The 12619-nt window shown below is 44.3% G+C and overlaps 1 protein-coding gene across 1 annotated transcript in view; it reads right to left on the bottom strand.

Annotated features, from left to right (window-relative positions):
- LOC119316611 overlaps positions 1 to 11779 on the bottom strand; it is a 12531-nt gene extending 752 nt beyond the window's left edge. The window contains exons 1-8 of the mRNA XM_037590967.1: positions 11630 to 11779; positions 11437 to 11518; positions 2407 to 2557; positions 2179 to 2307; positions 1953 to 2068; positions 495 to 576; positions 255 to 314; positions 57 to 167 (exon numbers count right to left, since the gene is read on the bottom strand). Coding sequence (XP_037446864.1) covers positions 57 to 167; positions 255 to 314; positions 495 to 576; positions 1953 to 2068; positions 2179 to 2307; positions 2407 to 2557; positions 11437 to 11486 — 699 coding nt within the window. The 5' untranslated portion in view covers positions 11487 to 11518; positions 11630 to 11779. The remainder of the gene's footprint in view (positions 1 to 56; positions 168 to 254; positions 315 to 494; positions 577 to 1952; positions 2069 to 2178; positions 2308 to 2406; positions 2558 to 11436; positions 11519 to 11629) is intronic.
- Between the last annotated feature and the right edge of the window lie 840 nt (positions 11780 to 12619).

Genomic DNA, 12619 nt, shown 5'->3' with positions numbered 1-12619 from the left:
GTGATTCATGGGTTGCAAGTAAATAAGATAATTTTGAGTTGATCTATTTCATTTACTACCTTTTCTGAAGCTCTATGGAAACACCACATAGCTGAAGCTATGTCCCTCTTAACGCAATCCCCAGTTATATATACAGCACCAAGAAGATACAAAGCACCAGGATGCAACTGCATTCAAAGATAGGTAAAAGCTGAATATGCTTACCAAGAAGCATAGTAGAAAATATATGATCAACATTCAGGTGGCGAGCATACCTGGTCAACAGCTTTCTCTATATAATGAAAGGCCTGTTGATCAGACTGAACATGATCATTCTACAAGCAACAAAGGTAACCATCAACTGAGGTGAAGAAATATTCCACAGAAATGGTCTAAGGAATGAAACTATCATTTGCCCAGCAAACAACTAATATTCGATTAATAAAGTGCCCCACAAAAAAAAGAATTAAATAGGTGGAACAGAAAGATGCCAAAAGCAGATGAAGAGTGAAAACCTCAACTCTTAGCCGACATCCAAGTTCATACTGTGCCTCTGGATCACCCATGTTCGCAGCTTCAACAAGCAAAGCAGCACCACTGTACGCATGAAAAGTGAGAGATGAGCATAATTCACATGAAATGTGTACTGAAGGCAAGTTTTGCTTCATGTGGAGGTAGCGGAATAAATGTTCCTACTAAAACGCAGCAAAAGAAAAGGATGGTTTGCCTCACTCAATATTTTACGATTTAATTGAAGGTCAAAAAAGTAAACATCGTTCCCAATTTTCTTTTCCAATCAAGGAGCTGCTAATCTCGTTAATCTTCTGTCCTGGTAAGTACTAATGCAGCAATTATTGCTGACTAATTGGACACATAATGTTGTTAGTAACCGCAATTCAAATATATTGCCAGTACAAATTATCTCAAAGCGCCAAACTCGAGGCATACCAGTGGTTTATTAAACATTTTGACCAAGACAATAAGGTTCAGTTCCAGTTAGGATTTTGAATAGGTTCACCCGCAAAAAAAAAGGATTTTGAAGAGGTTTTGACCCACAAAATTTCAAGTTACTCTTTTCTATTCCCTCTGTTTCTTAATATAAGACTTTGTAGAGATTTCAATACGGACTACATACAGATGTATATAGACGTATTTTAGAGTGTAGATTCACTCGTTTTGCTCTGTATGTAGTCCATAGTGAAATCTCTAAAAGGTCTTATATTTAGGAACGGAGGGAGTATTAGATAGTAGATACCAATGCCCATCAGGCCATTACCCCATTGCCCAAATGCTGCATACACCTTATAAACATCAACCGAGATTCATAAGCAAAGCTGTGTGACATTCACACGAACTTCTTAACTTTGTTGGGGAAACTAGTATTTCTCATGAGCTGCTAAGCATAGTAGCTACAAGAGTAACGAGACCCATACAAGTAGCGGTGACTTGGACATCAACAAAGACACACTTTTATGGAAGATTTCTTCACACTGCCTGATATGTAAATATTACTAAAACACTTAATTAACAAGGTATACCTACAGCGCTAGCCAAATTATATGCAATGCAAACAAAATTATCCTGCAGCTTTAGCTCTGTCAGATAAAACAAGCACAGTATTATCTGCAACTGGTCCGTCAGATAAAACAAATACTAAGAAATAATTCTGGTATGCAACTATCTAACTGAGGCGCAATGGTATCCAGTATTCAGAATCATGGCACTTACATACTAGCCAGGTCCTTAAAAAGGATAGTTCGCAAAAAAAAGGTCACTTATAAAGGATTCAAATTGAGTCAAAACAACAACATAACTACATAAGCAACGATAAAATTAGTTGTTTGCATCACGTTCACAGATTCCTGGAATAGCAGTGAAACAACAAAGTAGTGTACATGCCATAGGAGCAGGTTGAACGACACAGCAAAGTAAGTAAATTAACACTAACATCATGGGAGGTAAAATTAACTCACATTGCCTTGCACGCCCCGGGAACATGGTACTTGAAATGCATCTTGGCCAGCCAACATCTCGCGTGAGTATTCATATTGTCGATCTCTAGAGCCAGCTCAAAGTTCTCCTTTGCGTCCTTCGACACCGAGAAAGAATCGCACAACAAAAAGTTAAAACCCCAACAACAGGTCACAACAGAATGGTTCCAAATGGGGGAAGAGAGGGAACGTGAATCTAGAGCTGTACCCTGAGAAGTGGGATTAGTCGCTTGTCGTTGCGGTCGGCGAAGTCGATGACGCGATCGACCTCCTGTAGGGCGCTCCAACCCTTGGCCACCAACTCCATTGCCTTCTTGTTCCGGTCGTGAATCCATCTCTGCAACCACAAAGAAGTTTATTCACCGCCTGGCAACATACTAGAGCATGAAATCAAATAGATACGTAGATGCGCGCGTCTCATCCGCGCCACACTCACCTGGTGATTCAGCGTCGAGGCCAGCTGGGAGACATGGCCGGACGGGGAAGACGAAGCGGCGGCGGCAGCGACCCGCCGCGCCGATGCGGCGATCATGGCGGGGTGACGCCCTTCTCCGTGAGCCCGGCTGCAGAGGGGATGACAGGGTGGTCTGCCCCCCAAAAAAATTATAAGCAATATGGACATGTGAACATTCTAACTAATTACGAATATCACAAAGAAATAGATCAATATGGTCTTACAAACACACTAAAATCTCAATTAAATCTTAGTTTTGCATAAAGAAGCCTACATATTACATACTACATGGAACATACTCCTGTTGGGGAACGTAGCAGAAATTCAAAAAATTTCCTACGTAACACCAAGATCTATCTATGGAGAGACCAGCAACGAGTAGAAAGAGAGTGCATCTACATACCCTTGTAGATCGCTAAGCGGAAGCGTTCAAGTGAACGGGGTTGATGGAGTCGTACTCGCCGTGATTCAAATCACCGATGATGTAGTGCCGAACGGACAGCACCTCCGCGTTCAACACACGTACAGCTCGATGATGTCTCCCACGCCTTGATCCAGCAAGGAGAGAGGGAGAGGTTGAGGAAGACTCCATCCAGCAGCAGCACAACGGCGTGGTGGTGATGGAGGAGCGTGGCAATCCTGCAGGGCTTCGCCAAGCACCTACGGGAGAGGAGGAGGTGTCACGGGAGGGAGGGAGGCGCCAAGGGCTCAGGTGTGGATGCCCTCCCTCCCCTCCACTATATATAGGGACAGGGGAGAAGGGGGAGGCGCAGCCTTGCCCCCTACTCCAAGAAAGGGGTGCGGCTAAGGAGGGGGGGAGGAGTCCATCCTCCTCAAGGCACCTCGGAGGTGCCTTCCCCCTTTAGGACTCTCCCCTTTTTCCTTTATCTTGGCGCATGGGCCTCTAGGGGCTGGTGCCCTTGGCCCATGTAGGCCAAGGCGCACCCCCTACAGCCCATGTGGCTCCCCGGGGCAGGTGGCCCCACCCGGTGGGCCCCCGGGACCCTTCCGGTGGTCCCGGTACAATACCGATGACCCCGAAACTTGTCCCGATGGCCGAAACAGGACTTCCTATATATAAATCTTTACCTCCGGACCATTCCGGAACTCCTCGTGACGTCCGGGATCTCATCCGGGACTCCGAACAACATTCGGTAACCACATACAAGCTTCCTTTATAACCCTAGCGTCATCGAACCTTAAGTGTGTAGACCCTACGGGTTCGGGAGACATGCAGACATGACCGAGACGTTCTCCGGTCAATAACCAACAGCAGGATCTGGATACCCATGTTGGCTCCCACATGTTCCACGATGATCTCATCGGATGAACCACGATGTCAAGGACTCAATCGATCCCGTATTCAATTCCCTTTGTCTATCGGTATGTTACTTGCCCGAGACTCGATCGTCGGTATCCAATACCTTGTTCAATCTCGTTACCGGCAAGTCACTTTATTCGTTCCGCAACACATCATCCCGTGATCAACTCCTCGGTCACATTGCGCATATGATGATGTCCTACCGAGTGGGCCCAGAGATACCTCTCCGTTTACACGGAGTGACAAATCCCAGTCTCGATCCGCATAAAACAATAGATACTTTCGGAGATACATGTAGTGCACCTTTATAGTCACCCAGTTACGTTGTGACGTTTGATACACCCAAAGCACTCCTACGGTATCCAGGAGTTACACGATCTCATGGTCAAAGGAAGAGATACTTGACATTGGCAAAGCTCTAGCAAATGAACTACACGATCTTTTGTGCTAGTCTTAGGATTGGGTCTTGTCCATCACATCATTCTCCTAATGATGTGATCCCGTTATCAACGACATCCAATGTCCATAGCCAGGAAACCATGACTATCTGTTGATCACAACGAGCTAGTCAACTAGAGGCTCACTAGGGACATATTGTGGTCTATGTATTCACACGTGTATTACGATTTCCGGATAATACAGCTATAGCATGAATAAAAGACAATTATCATGAACAAGGAAATATAATAATAATACTTTTATTATTGCCTCTAGGGCATATTTCCAACAGTCTCCCACTTGCACTAGAGTCAATAATCTAGTTCACATCGTCATGTGATTAACACTCACAGGTCACATCACCATGTGACTAATACCCAAGAGTTTACTAGAGTCAGTAGTCTAGTTCACATCACTATGTGATTAACACTCAATGAGTTTTATGTTTGATCATGTTGCTTGTGAGAGAGGTTTTAGTCAATGGGTCTGAACCTTTCAGATCCGTGTTTGCTTTACAAATCTCTATGTCATCTCCTAGATGCAGCTACCACGCTCTATTTGGAGCTAATCCAAATAACTGTTCTACTTGGAGCTATTCTAAATTATTGCTCCATTATATGTATCCGGTCTCTCTACTCAGAGCTATCCGGATAGGTGTCAAGCTTGCATCGTCGTAACCTTTACGACGAACTCTTTTACCACCTCCATAATCGAGAAAATTCCTTAGTCCACTAGTTACTAAGGATAACTTTGACCGCTGTCCTGTGAGCCATTCTTGGATCACTCTTGTACCCCTTGACTGACTCATGGCAAGGCACACTTCAGGTGCGGTACACATCATAGCATACTGAAGAGCCTACGTCTTAAGCATAGGGGACGACCTTCGTCCTTTCTCTCTATTCTGCCGTGGTCGAGCTTTAAGTCTTAACTTCGTACCTTAAAACTCAGGCAAGAACTCCTTCTTTGACTGGTCCATCTTGAACACCTTCAAGATCATGTCAAGGTATGTGCTCATTTGAAAGTATTATTAAGCATTTTGATCTATCCTTATAGATCTTGATGCTCAATGTTCAAGTAGCTTAATCCAGGCTTTTCATTGAAAAACACTTTCAAAATAACCCTATATGCTTTCCAGAAATTCTACGTCATTTCTGATCAACAATATGTCAACAACATATACTCATTAGAAATTCTATAGTGCTCCCACTCACTTCTTTGGAAATACAAGTTTCTCATAAACTTTGTACAAACCCAAAAAATTTTGATCATCATCAAAGCATACATTCCAACTCCGAGATGCTCACTCCAGTCCCTAGAAGGATTGCTGGAGCTTTGCATACTTATTAGCATCTTTCGGGATTGACAAAACCTTCCGGTTGTATCACATACAACCTTTCCTCATTAAAATCGTCGAGGAAACAATGTTTTGACATCCTATCTGCAAGATTTCATAAATAATGCAGTAATCGCTAATATAATTCCAACAGACTCTTAGCATCGCTACGAGTGAGAAAATCTCATCGTAGTCAACTCCTTGAACTTGTCGGAAAACATCTTAACGACAAGTCGAGCTTTCTTAATGGTGACATTTACCATCATTGTCCGTCTTCCTTTTGAAATCCATCTGTACTCATACATGGATCCTCTCTCGGATTTTATGGCCTCAAGCCATTTATCGAAATCCGGGCCCACCATCGCTTCTCCATAGCTCGTAGGTTCATTGTTGTCTAGCAACATGACCTTCAAGACAGGATTACGTACCACTCTGAAGTAGTACGCATCCTTGTCATCCCACGAGGTTTGGTAGTGACTTGATCCGAAGTTTCATGATCAATATCATAAGCTTCCACTTCAATTGGTGTAGGTGCCACAGGAACAACTTCCTGTGCCCTGCCACACACTAGTTGAAGAGATGGTTCAATAACCTCATCAAGTCTCCACCATCCTCCCACTCAACTCTTTCGAGAGAAACCTTTCCTCGAGAAAGGACCCGATTCTAGAGACAATTCATATTGATTTCGGATCTGAATTAGGAGGTATACCCAACTGTTTTGGGTTTCCTATGAAGATGCATTTTATCCGCTTTGGGTTCGAGCTTATCAACCTGAAACTTTTTCATATAAGCGTCGCAGCCCCAAACCTTTAAGAAACGACAACTTAGGTTTCTCTAAACCATAATTCATACGGTGTCATCTCAACGGAATTATGTGGTGCCCTATTTAAAGTGAATGTGGTTGTCTCTAATGCCTAACCCATGAACAATAGTGGTAATTCGATAAGAGACATCATGGTACGCACCATCTCCAATAGGGTGCAACTATGATGTTCGGACACACCATCACACTATGGTGTTCCAGGCGGTATTAATTGCGAAACAATTTCCACAATGTCTTAATTGTGTGCCAAAACTCGTAACTCAGATATTCATCTCTATGATCATATCATAGACATTTTATCCTCTTGTCACAATGATCTTCTACTTTACTCTGAAATTACTTGAACCATTCAATAATTCAGACTTGTGTTTCATCAAGTAAATATACTCAACATTTACTCGAATCATCTGTGAAGTAAGAACATAACGATATTCACTGCATGCCTCAGCACTCATTCGACTGCACACATCAAAATGTGTTACTTCCAACAAGTTGCTATCTTGTTCCATCTTACTGAAAATGAGGCTTTTCAGTCATCTTGCCCATGTGGTATGATTTGCATATCTCAAGTGATTCAAAATCAAGTGAGTCCGAACGATCCATTTGCATGGAGTTTCTTCATGCATATACACCAATAGACATGGTTCGCATGTCTCAAACTTTTCAAAAACGAGTGAGTCCAAAGATCCATCAACATGGAGCTTCTTCATGCATTTTATACCATTATGACTTACATGGCAGTGCCACAAGGAAGTGGTACTATCATTATTATCTTATATCTTTTGGCATGAAAATGTGTATCACTACGATCGAGATTCAATAAACCATACATTTTAGGTGTAAGACAATTGAAGGTATTATTCAAATAAACAGAGTAACCATTATTCTCCTTAAATGAATAACCGTATTGCGATAGACATAATCCAATCATGTCTATGCTCAACGCAAACACCAATCTCTGTGGTAGAGGGAGCGTGCGATGCTTGATCATATCAACCTTGGAAACACTTCCAACATATATCGTCAGCTCACCTTTAGCTAGTCTCCGTTTATTCCGTAGCTTTTATTTCGAGTTACTAATACTTAGCAACCGAACCGGTATCTTATACCCTGGTGCTACTAGGAGTACTAGTAAAGTACACATTAACATAATGTATATCCAATATACTTCTATCGACCTTGCCAGCCTTCTCATCTACCAAGTATCTAGGGTAATCCTGCTCGAGTGGTTGTTCCCCTTATTTACAGAAGCACTTAGTCTCGGGTTTGGGTTCAACCTCGGGTTTCTTCATTGGTGCAGCAGCTGATTTGCCGTTTCATGAAGTATCCCTTCTTTCCCTTGCCCTTCTTGAAACTAGTGGTTTCATCAACCATCAACAATTGATGCTCCTTCTTGATTTCTACTTTCGCGGTGTCAAACATCGCGAATGTCTCAAGGATCATCATATATGTCCCTGATATATTATAGTTCATCAGGAAGCTCTAGCAGCTTGGTGGTAATGACTTCGGAGAAACTATCACTATTTCATATGGAAGATCAACTCCCACTTGATTCAAGTGATTGTTGCACTCAGACAATCTGAGCACAAGCTCAACGATTGAGCTTTTCTCCCTTAGTTTGCAGGCTAAGAAAATCCTCGGAGGTCTCATACCTCTTGACGCGGGCACGAGCCTGAAATCCCAATTTCAGCCCTCGAAACATCTCATATGTTCCGCGATGTTTCGAAAACGTCTTTAGTGCCTCTACTTAAACCATTTAACTGAACTATCACGTAGTTATTAAAACGTGTATGTTCGATGTTCGAAACATCCACAAACGACGTTTGGGGTTCAGCACACTGAGCAGTGCATTAAGGACATAAGCTTTCTACTGTCCGCATAATTGCTACTGTCAACTTTCAACTATATTCTCTCTAGGAACATAACTAAAACAGTAGAACTATAGCGTGAACTACGACATAATTTGCAAAAGGTCTTTTGACTATGTTCAGGATAATTAAGTTCATCTTATGAACTCCCACTCAGATAGACATCCCTCTGGTCATCTAAGTGATCACATGATCCGAGTCAACTAGCCCGTGTCCGGTCATCACGTGAGACGGACTAGTTAACATCGGTGAACATCTTCATGTTGATCGTATCTACTATACGACTCATGCTCGACCTTTCGGTCTCTGTGTTCCGAGGCCATGTCTGCACATGCTAGGCTCGTCAAGTTAACCCTAAGTGTTTTCGCTGTGTAAAACTGTCTTACACCCGTTGTATGTGAACGTAAGAATCCATCACACCCGATCATCACGTGGTGCTTAGAAGCGACGAACTGTAGCAACGGTGCACAGTTAGGGGAGAACACTTCTTGAAATTTTGTAAGGGATCATCTTATTTACTACCGTCGTTCTAAGCAAACAAGATGCATAAACATGATAAACATCACATGCAATCAAATAGAGTAGTGACATGATATGGCCAATATCATATAGCTCCTTTGATCTTCATCTTCGGGGCTCCATGATCATCTTGTCACCGGCTTGACACCATGATCTCCATCATCATGATCTCCATCATCGTGTCTTCATGAAGTTGTCACGCCAACGACTACTTCTACTTCTATGGCTAACGCGTTTAGCAATAAAGTAAAGTAGTTTACATGGCGTTCTTCAATGACACGCAGGTCATACAAAAAATAAAGACAACTCCTATGGCTCCTGCCGGTTGTCATACTCATCGACATGCAAGTCGTGAATCCTATTACAAGAACATGATCAATCTCATACATCACATATCATTCATCACATTCTTCTTGGCCATATCACATCACATAGCATACCCTGCAAAAACAAGTTAGACGTCCTCTAATTGTTGTTTGCATGTTTTACGTGGCTGCTATGGGTTTCTAGCAAGAACGTTTCTTACCTACGCAAGACCACAACGTGATATGCCAATTGCTATTTACCCTTCATAAGGACCCTTTTCATCGAATCCGTTCCGACTAAAGTGGGAGAGACTGGCACCCGCTAGCCACCTTATGCACCAAGTGCATGTCAATCGGTGGAACCTGTCTCACGTAAGAGTACGTGTAAGGTCGGTCCGGGCCGCTTCATCCCACAATACCATCGAAACAAGATTGGACTAGTAACGGTAAGCATATTGAACAACATCAACGCCCACAACTACTTTGTGTTCTACTCGTGCAAAGAATCTACGCAATAGACCTAGCTCTTGATGCCACTGTTGGGGAACGTAGCAGAAATTCAAAAATTTTCCTACGTAACACCAAGATCTATCTATGGAGAGACCAGCAACGAGTAGAAAGAGAGTGCATCTACATACCCTTGTAGATCGCTAAGCGGAAGTGTTCAAGTGAACGGGGTTGATGGAGTCGTACTCGCCGTGATTCAAATCACCGATGATCTAGTGCCGAACGGACAGCACCTCCGCGTTCAACACACGTACAGCTCGATGATGTCTCCCACGCCTTGATCCAGCAAGGAGAGAGGGATAGGTTTAGGAAGACTCCATCCAGCAGCAGCACAACGGCGTGGTGGTGATGGAGGAGCGTGGCAATCCTGCAGGGCTTCGCCAAGCACCTACGGGAGAGGAGGAGGTGTCACGGGAGGGAGGGAGGCGCCAAGGGCTCAGGTGTGGATGCCCTCCCTCCCCTCCACTATATATAGGGGCAGGGGAGAAGGGGGAGGCGCAGCCTTGCCCCCTACTCCAAGAAAGGGGTGCGGCTAAGGAGGGGGGGAGGAGTCCATCCTCCTCAAGGCACCTCGGAGGTGCCTTCCCCCTTTAGGACTCTCCCCTTTTTCCTTTATCTTGGCGCATGGGCCTCTAGGGGCTGGTGCCCTTGGCCCATGTAGGCCAAGGCGCACCCCCTACAGCCCATGTGGCCCCCCGGGGCAGGTGGCCCCACCCGGTGGGCCCCCGGACCCTTCCGGTGGTCCCGGTACAATACCGATGACCCCGAAACTTGTCCCGATGGCCGAAACAGGACTTCCTATATATAAATCTTTACCTCCGGACCATTCCGGAACTCCTCGTGACGTCCGGGATCTCATCCGGGACTCCGAACAACATTCGGTAACCACATACAAGCTTCCTTTATAACCCTAGCGTCATCGAACCTTAAGTGTGTAGACCCTACGGGTTCGGGAGACATGCAGACATGACCGAGACGTTCTCCGGTCAGTAACCAACAGCGGGATCTGGATACCCATGTTGGCTCCCACATGTTCCACGATGATCTCATCAGATGAACCACGATGTCAAGGACTCAATCGATCCCGTATACAATTCCCTTTGTCTAGCGGTATTTTACTTGCCCGAGATTCGATCGTCGGTATCCAATACCTTGTTCAATCTCGTTACCGGCAAGTCACTTTACTCGTTCCGTAACACATCATCCCGTGATCAACTCCTTGGTCACATTGCGCATATGATGATGTCCTACCGAGTGGGCCCAGAGATACCTCTCCGTTTACACGGAGTGACAAATCCCAGTCTCGATCCGCATAAAACAATAGGTACTTTCGGAGATACCTGTAGTGCACCTTTATAGTCACCCAGTTACGTTGTGACATTTGATACACCCAAAGCACTCCTACGGTATCCAGGAGTTACACGATCTCATGGTCAAAGGAAGAGATACTTGACATTGGCAAAGCTCTAGCAAATGAACTACATGATCTTTTGTGCTAGTCTTAGGATTGGGTCTTGTCCATCACATCATTCTCCTAATGATGTGATCCCGTTATCAACGACATCCAATGTCCATAGCCAGGAAACCATGACTATCTGTTGATCACAACGAGCTAGTCAACTAGAGGCTCACTAGGGACATATTGTGGTCTATGTATTCACACGTGTATTACGATTTCCGGATAATACAGTTATAGCATGAATAAAAGACAATTATCATGAACAAGGAAATATAATAATAATACTTTTATTATTGCCTCTAGGGCATATTTCCAACAACTCCCTCCGTTCCGAATTACTTGTCGCAGGTATGGATGTATCTAGATGTATTTTAATTCTACATACATCCATTTCTGCGACGAGTAATTTGGAACAGAGGAAGTAGTAGATAGTGCATACCTTGAGAAATTCAAAAAGACTGTTTCTGGCCTACGTTTTTGCATTGCCATGAAGATATCAATTATATCAGCTTCATTCACCTCTGAGAAAGCATCCCTCTCAATGTATGTGACTAGGCCGAAATTATGTGCAAAATTATGTATGAATAGTGCAAAAATGAAACCCTAAATCAGAAATTAGGGTATTTCGGTACCTTCAATTCCGGAGGCTGGTGTGGTGACTGAGCGGCAGTGGCTGCCGCCAAACTTGCAGGGGGGCGAGGGCAGGGGCGCCAGGCTTCCGGCCGGCGGCAGGGGCACGGCTGTGCGCAGGGAGGGGCGTGGGCAGGGAGGCGCGGCTGGACCAGAGGGCCGTCCGGCCGGGCGGGAAGGAGAGGCGTGGGCGCCGGGAGGCTGGGATCCGGGCTCCGACTGGCGACCGGCGGTGAGGTCGCGAGGAACGGCGACGGCGAGGCGGCTGGGCGTCGATGTCGGGAAGTGGCACAGTGCTGTGCGAGGGCGTCGCCGTGTCGGGAGGAAGGGCTCTGCTCGATGTGGACTGGGCCGCGAGGACTATTTCTCGCATTCAGCGAGGCTCGCTGAACCGTTTAGAAATAGAAAAAGTAAGAGAAAATGAGGGCCTGGGTTCGATTCTATACTGCATAGAGTTTTTTTTTCTTAACACAGTACAGACGCAAGTGCTTATATACACGCGCAGACACTCACCCTTATAAACATGTACACACTCTATTTCTATGAGCATCTTCGAAAGACTGAGCCGGCATATTATCTTGAAATTTACGAAGTCACCGTAGTCACCTCATCGTCAACGTGAACGTCTCGAACTTGAATCCTGGTGGATCGAGGATATCATAGTCCCTCTAACCATCCAACCACAGATTGACTACATAGAGTTGCTAGCCGCTATGCCACTTATCATTCCGCGTTCGCACCCTAGTTGATGTAAAAGACCAGAGCTTTCTTTTCTATTTCTCCTCTTTTAATGCTTATTCATTTTTCTTCTTTTCTTTTCTCTTCTCCAACTTTTCCTTTCTTTTTTGCATTTGTCCCTTCGTTTTTTTCCTCCTTTTTCATTTTTTGTTTCTCCTTTCTCCTTTGTTTTTTATGTTTGCTTTCGTTTTCACTCTACATTTTCATATATGTCAAAAATATTTTTTGTATAAGTGGTCAACATTTTTTGTATA

Source organism: Triticum dicoccoides, chromosome 6A (genome assembly GCF_002162155.2).
Source record: "Triticum dicoccoides isolate Atlit2015 ecotype Zavitan chromosome 6A, WEW_v2.0, whole genome shotgun sequence".
Taxonomy (NCBI): Eukaryota; Viridiplantae; Streptophyta; class Magnoliopsida; order Poales; family Poaceae; genus Triticum; species Triticum dicoccoides.
The sequence above is the reverse complement of the archived record's forward strand: the minus strand, read 5'-3'. Positions and strand labels throughout refer to the sequence as shown.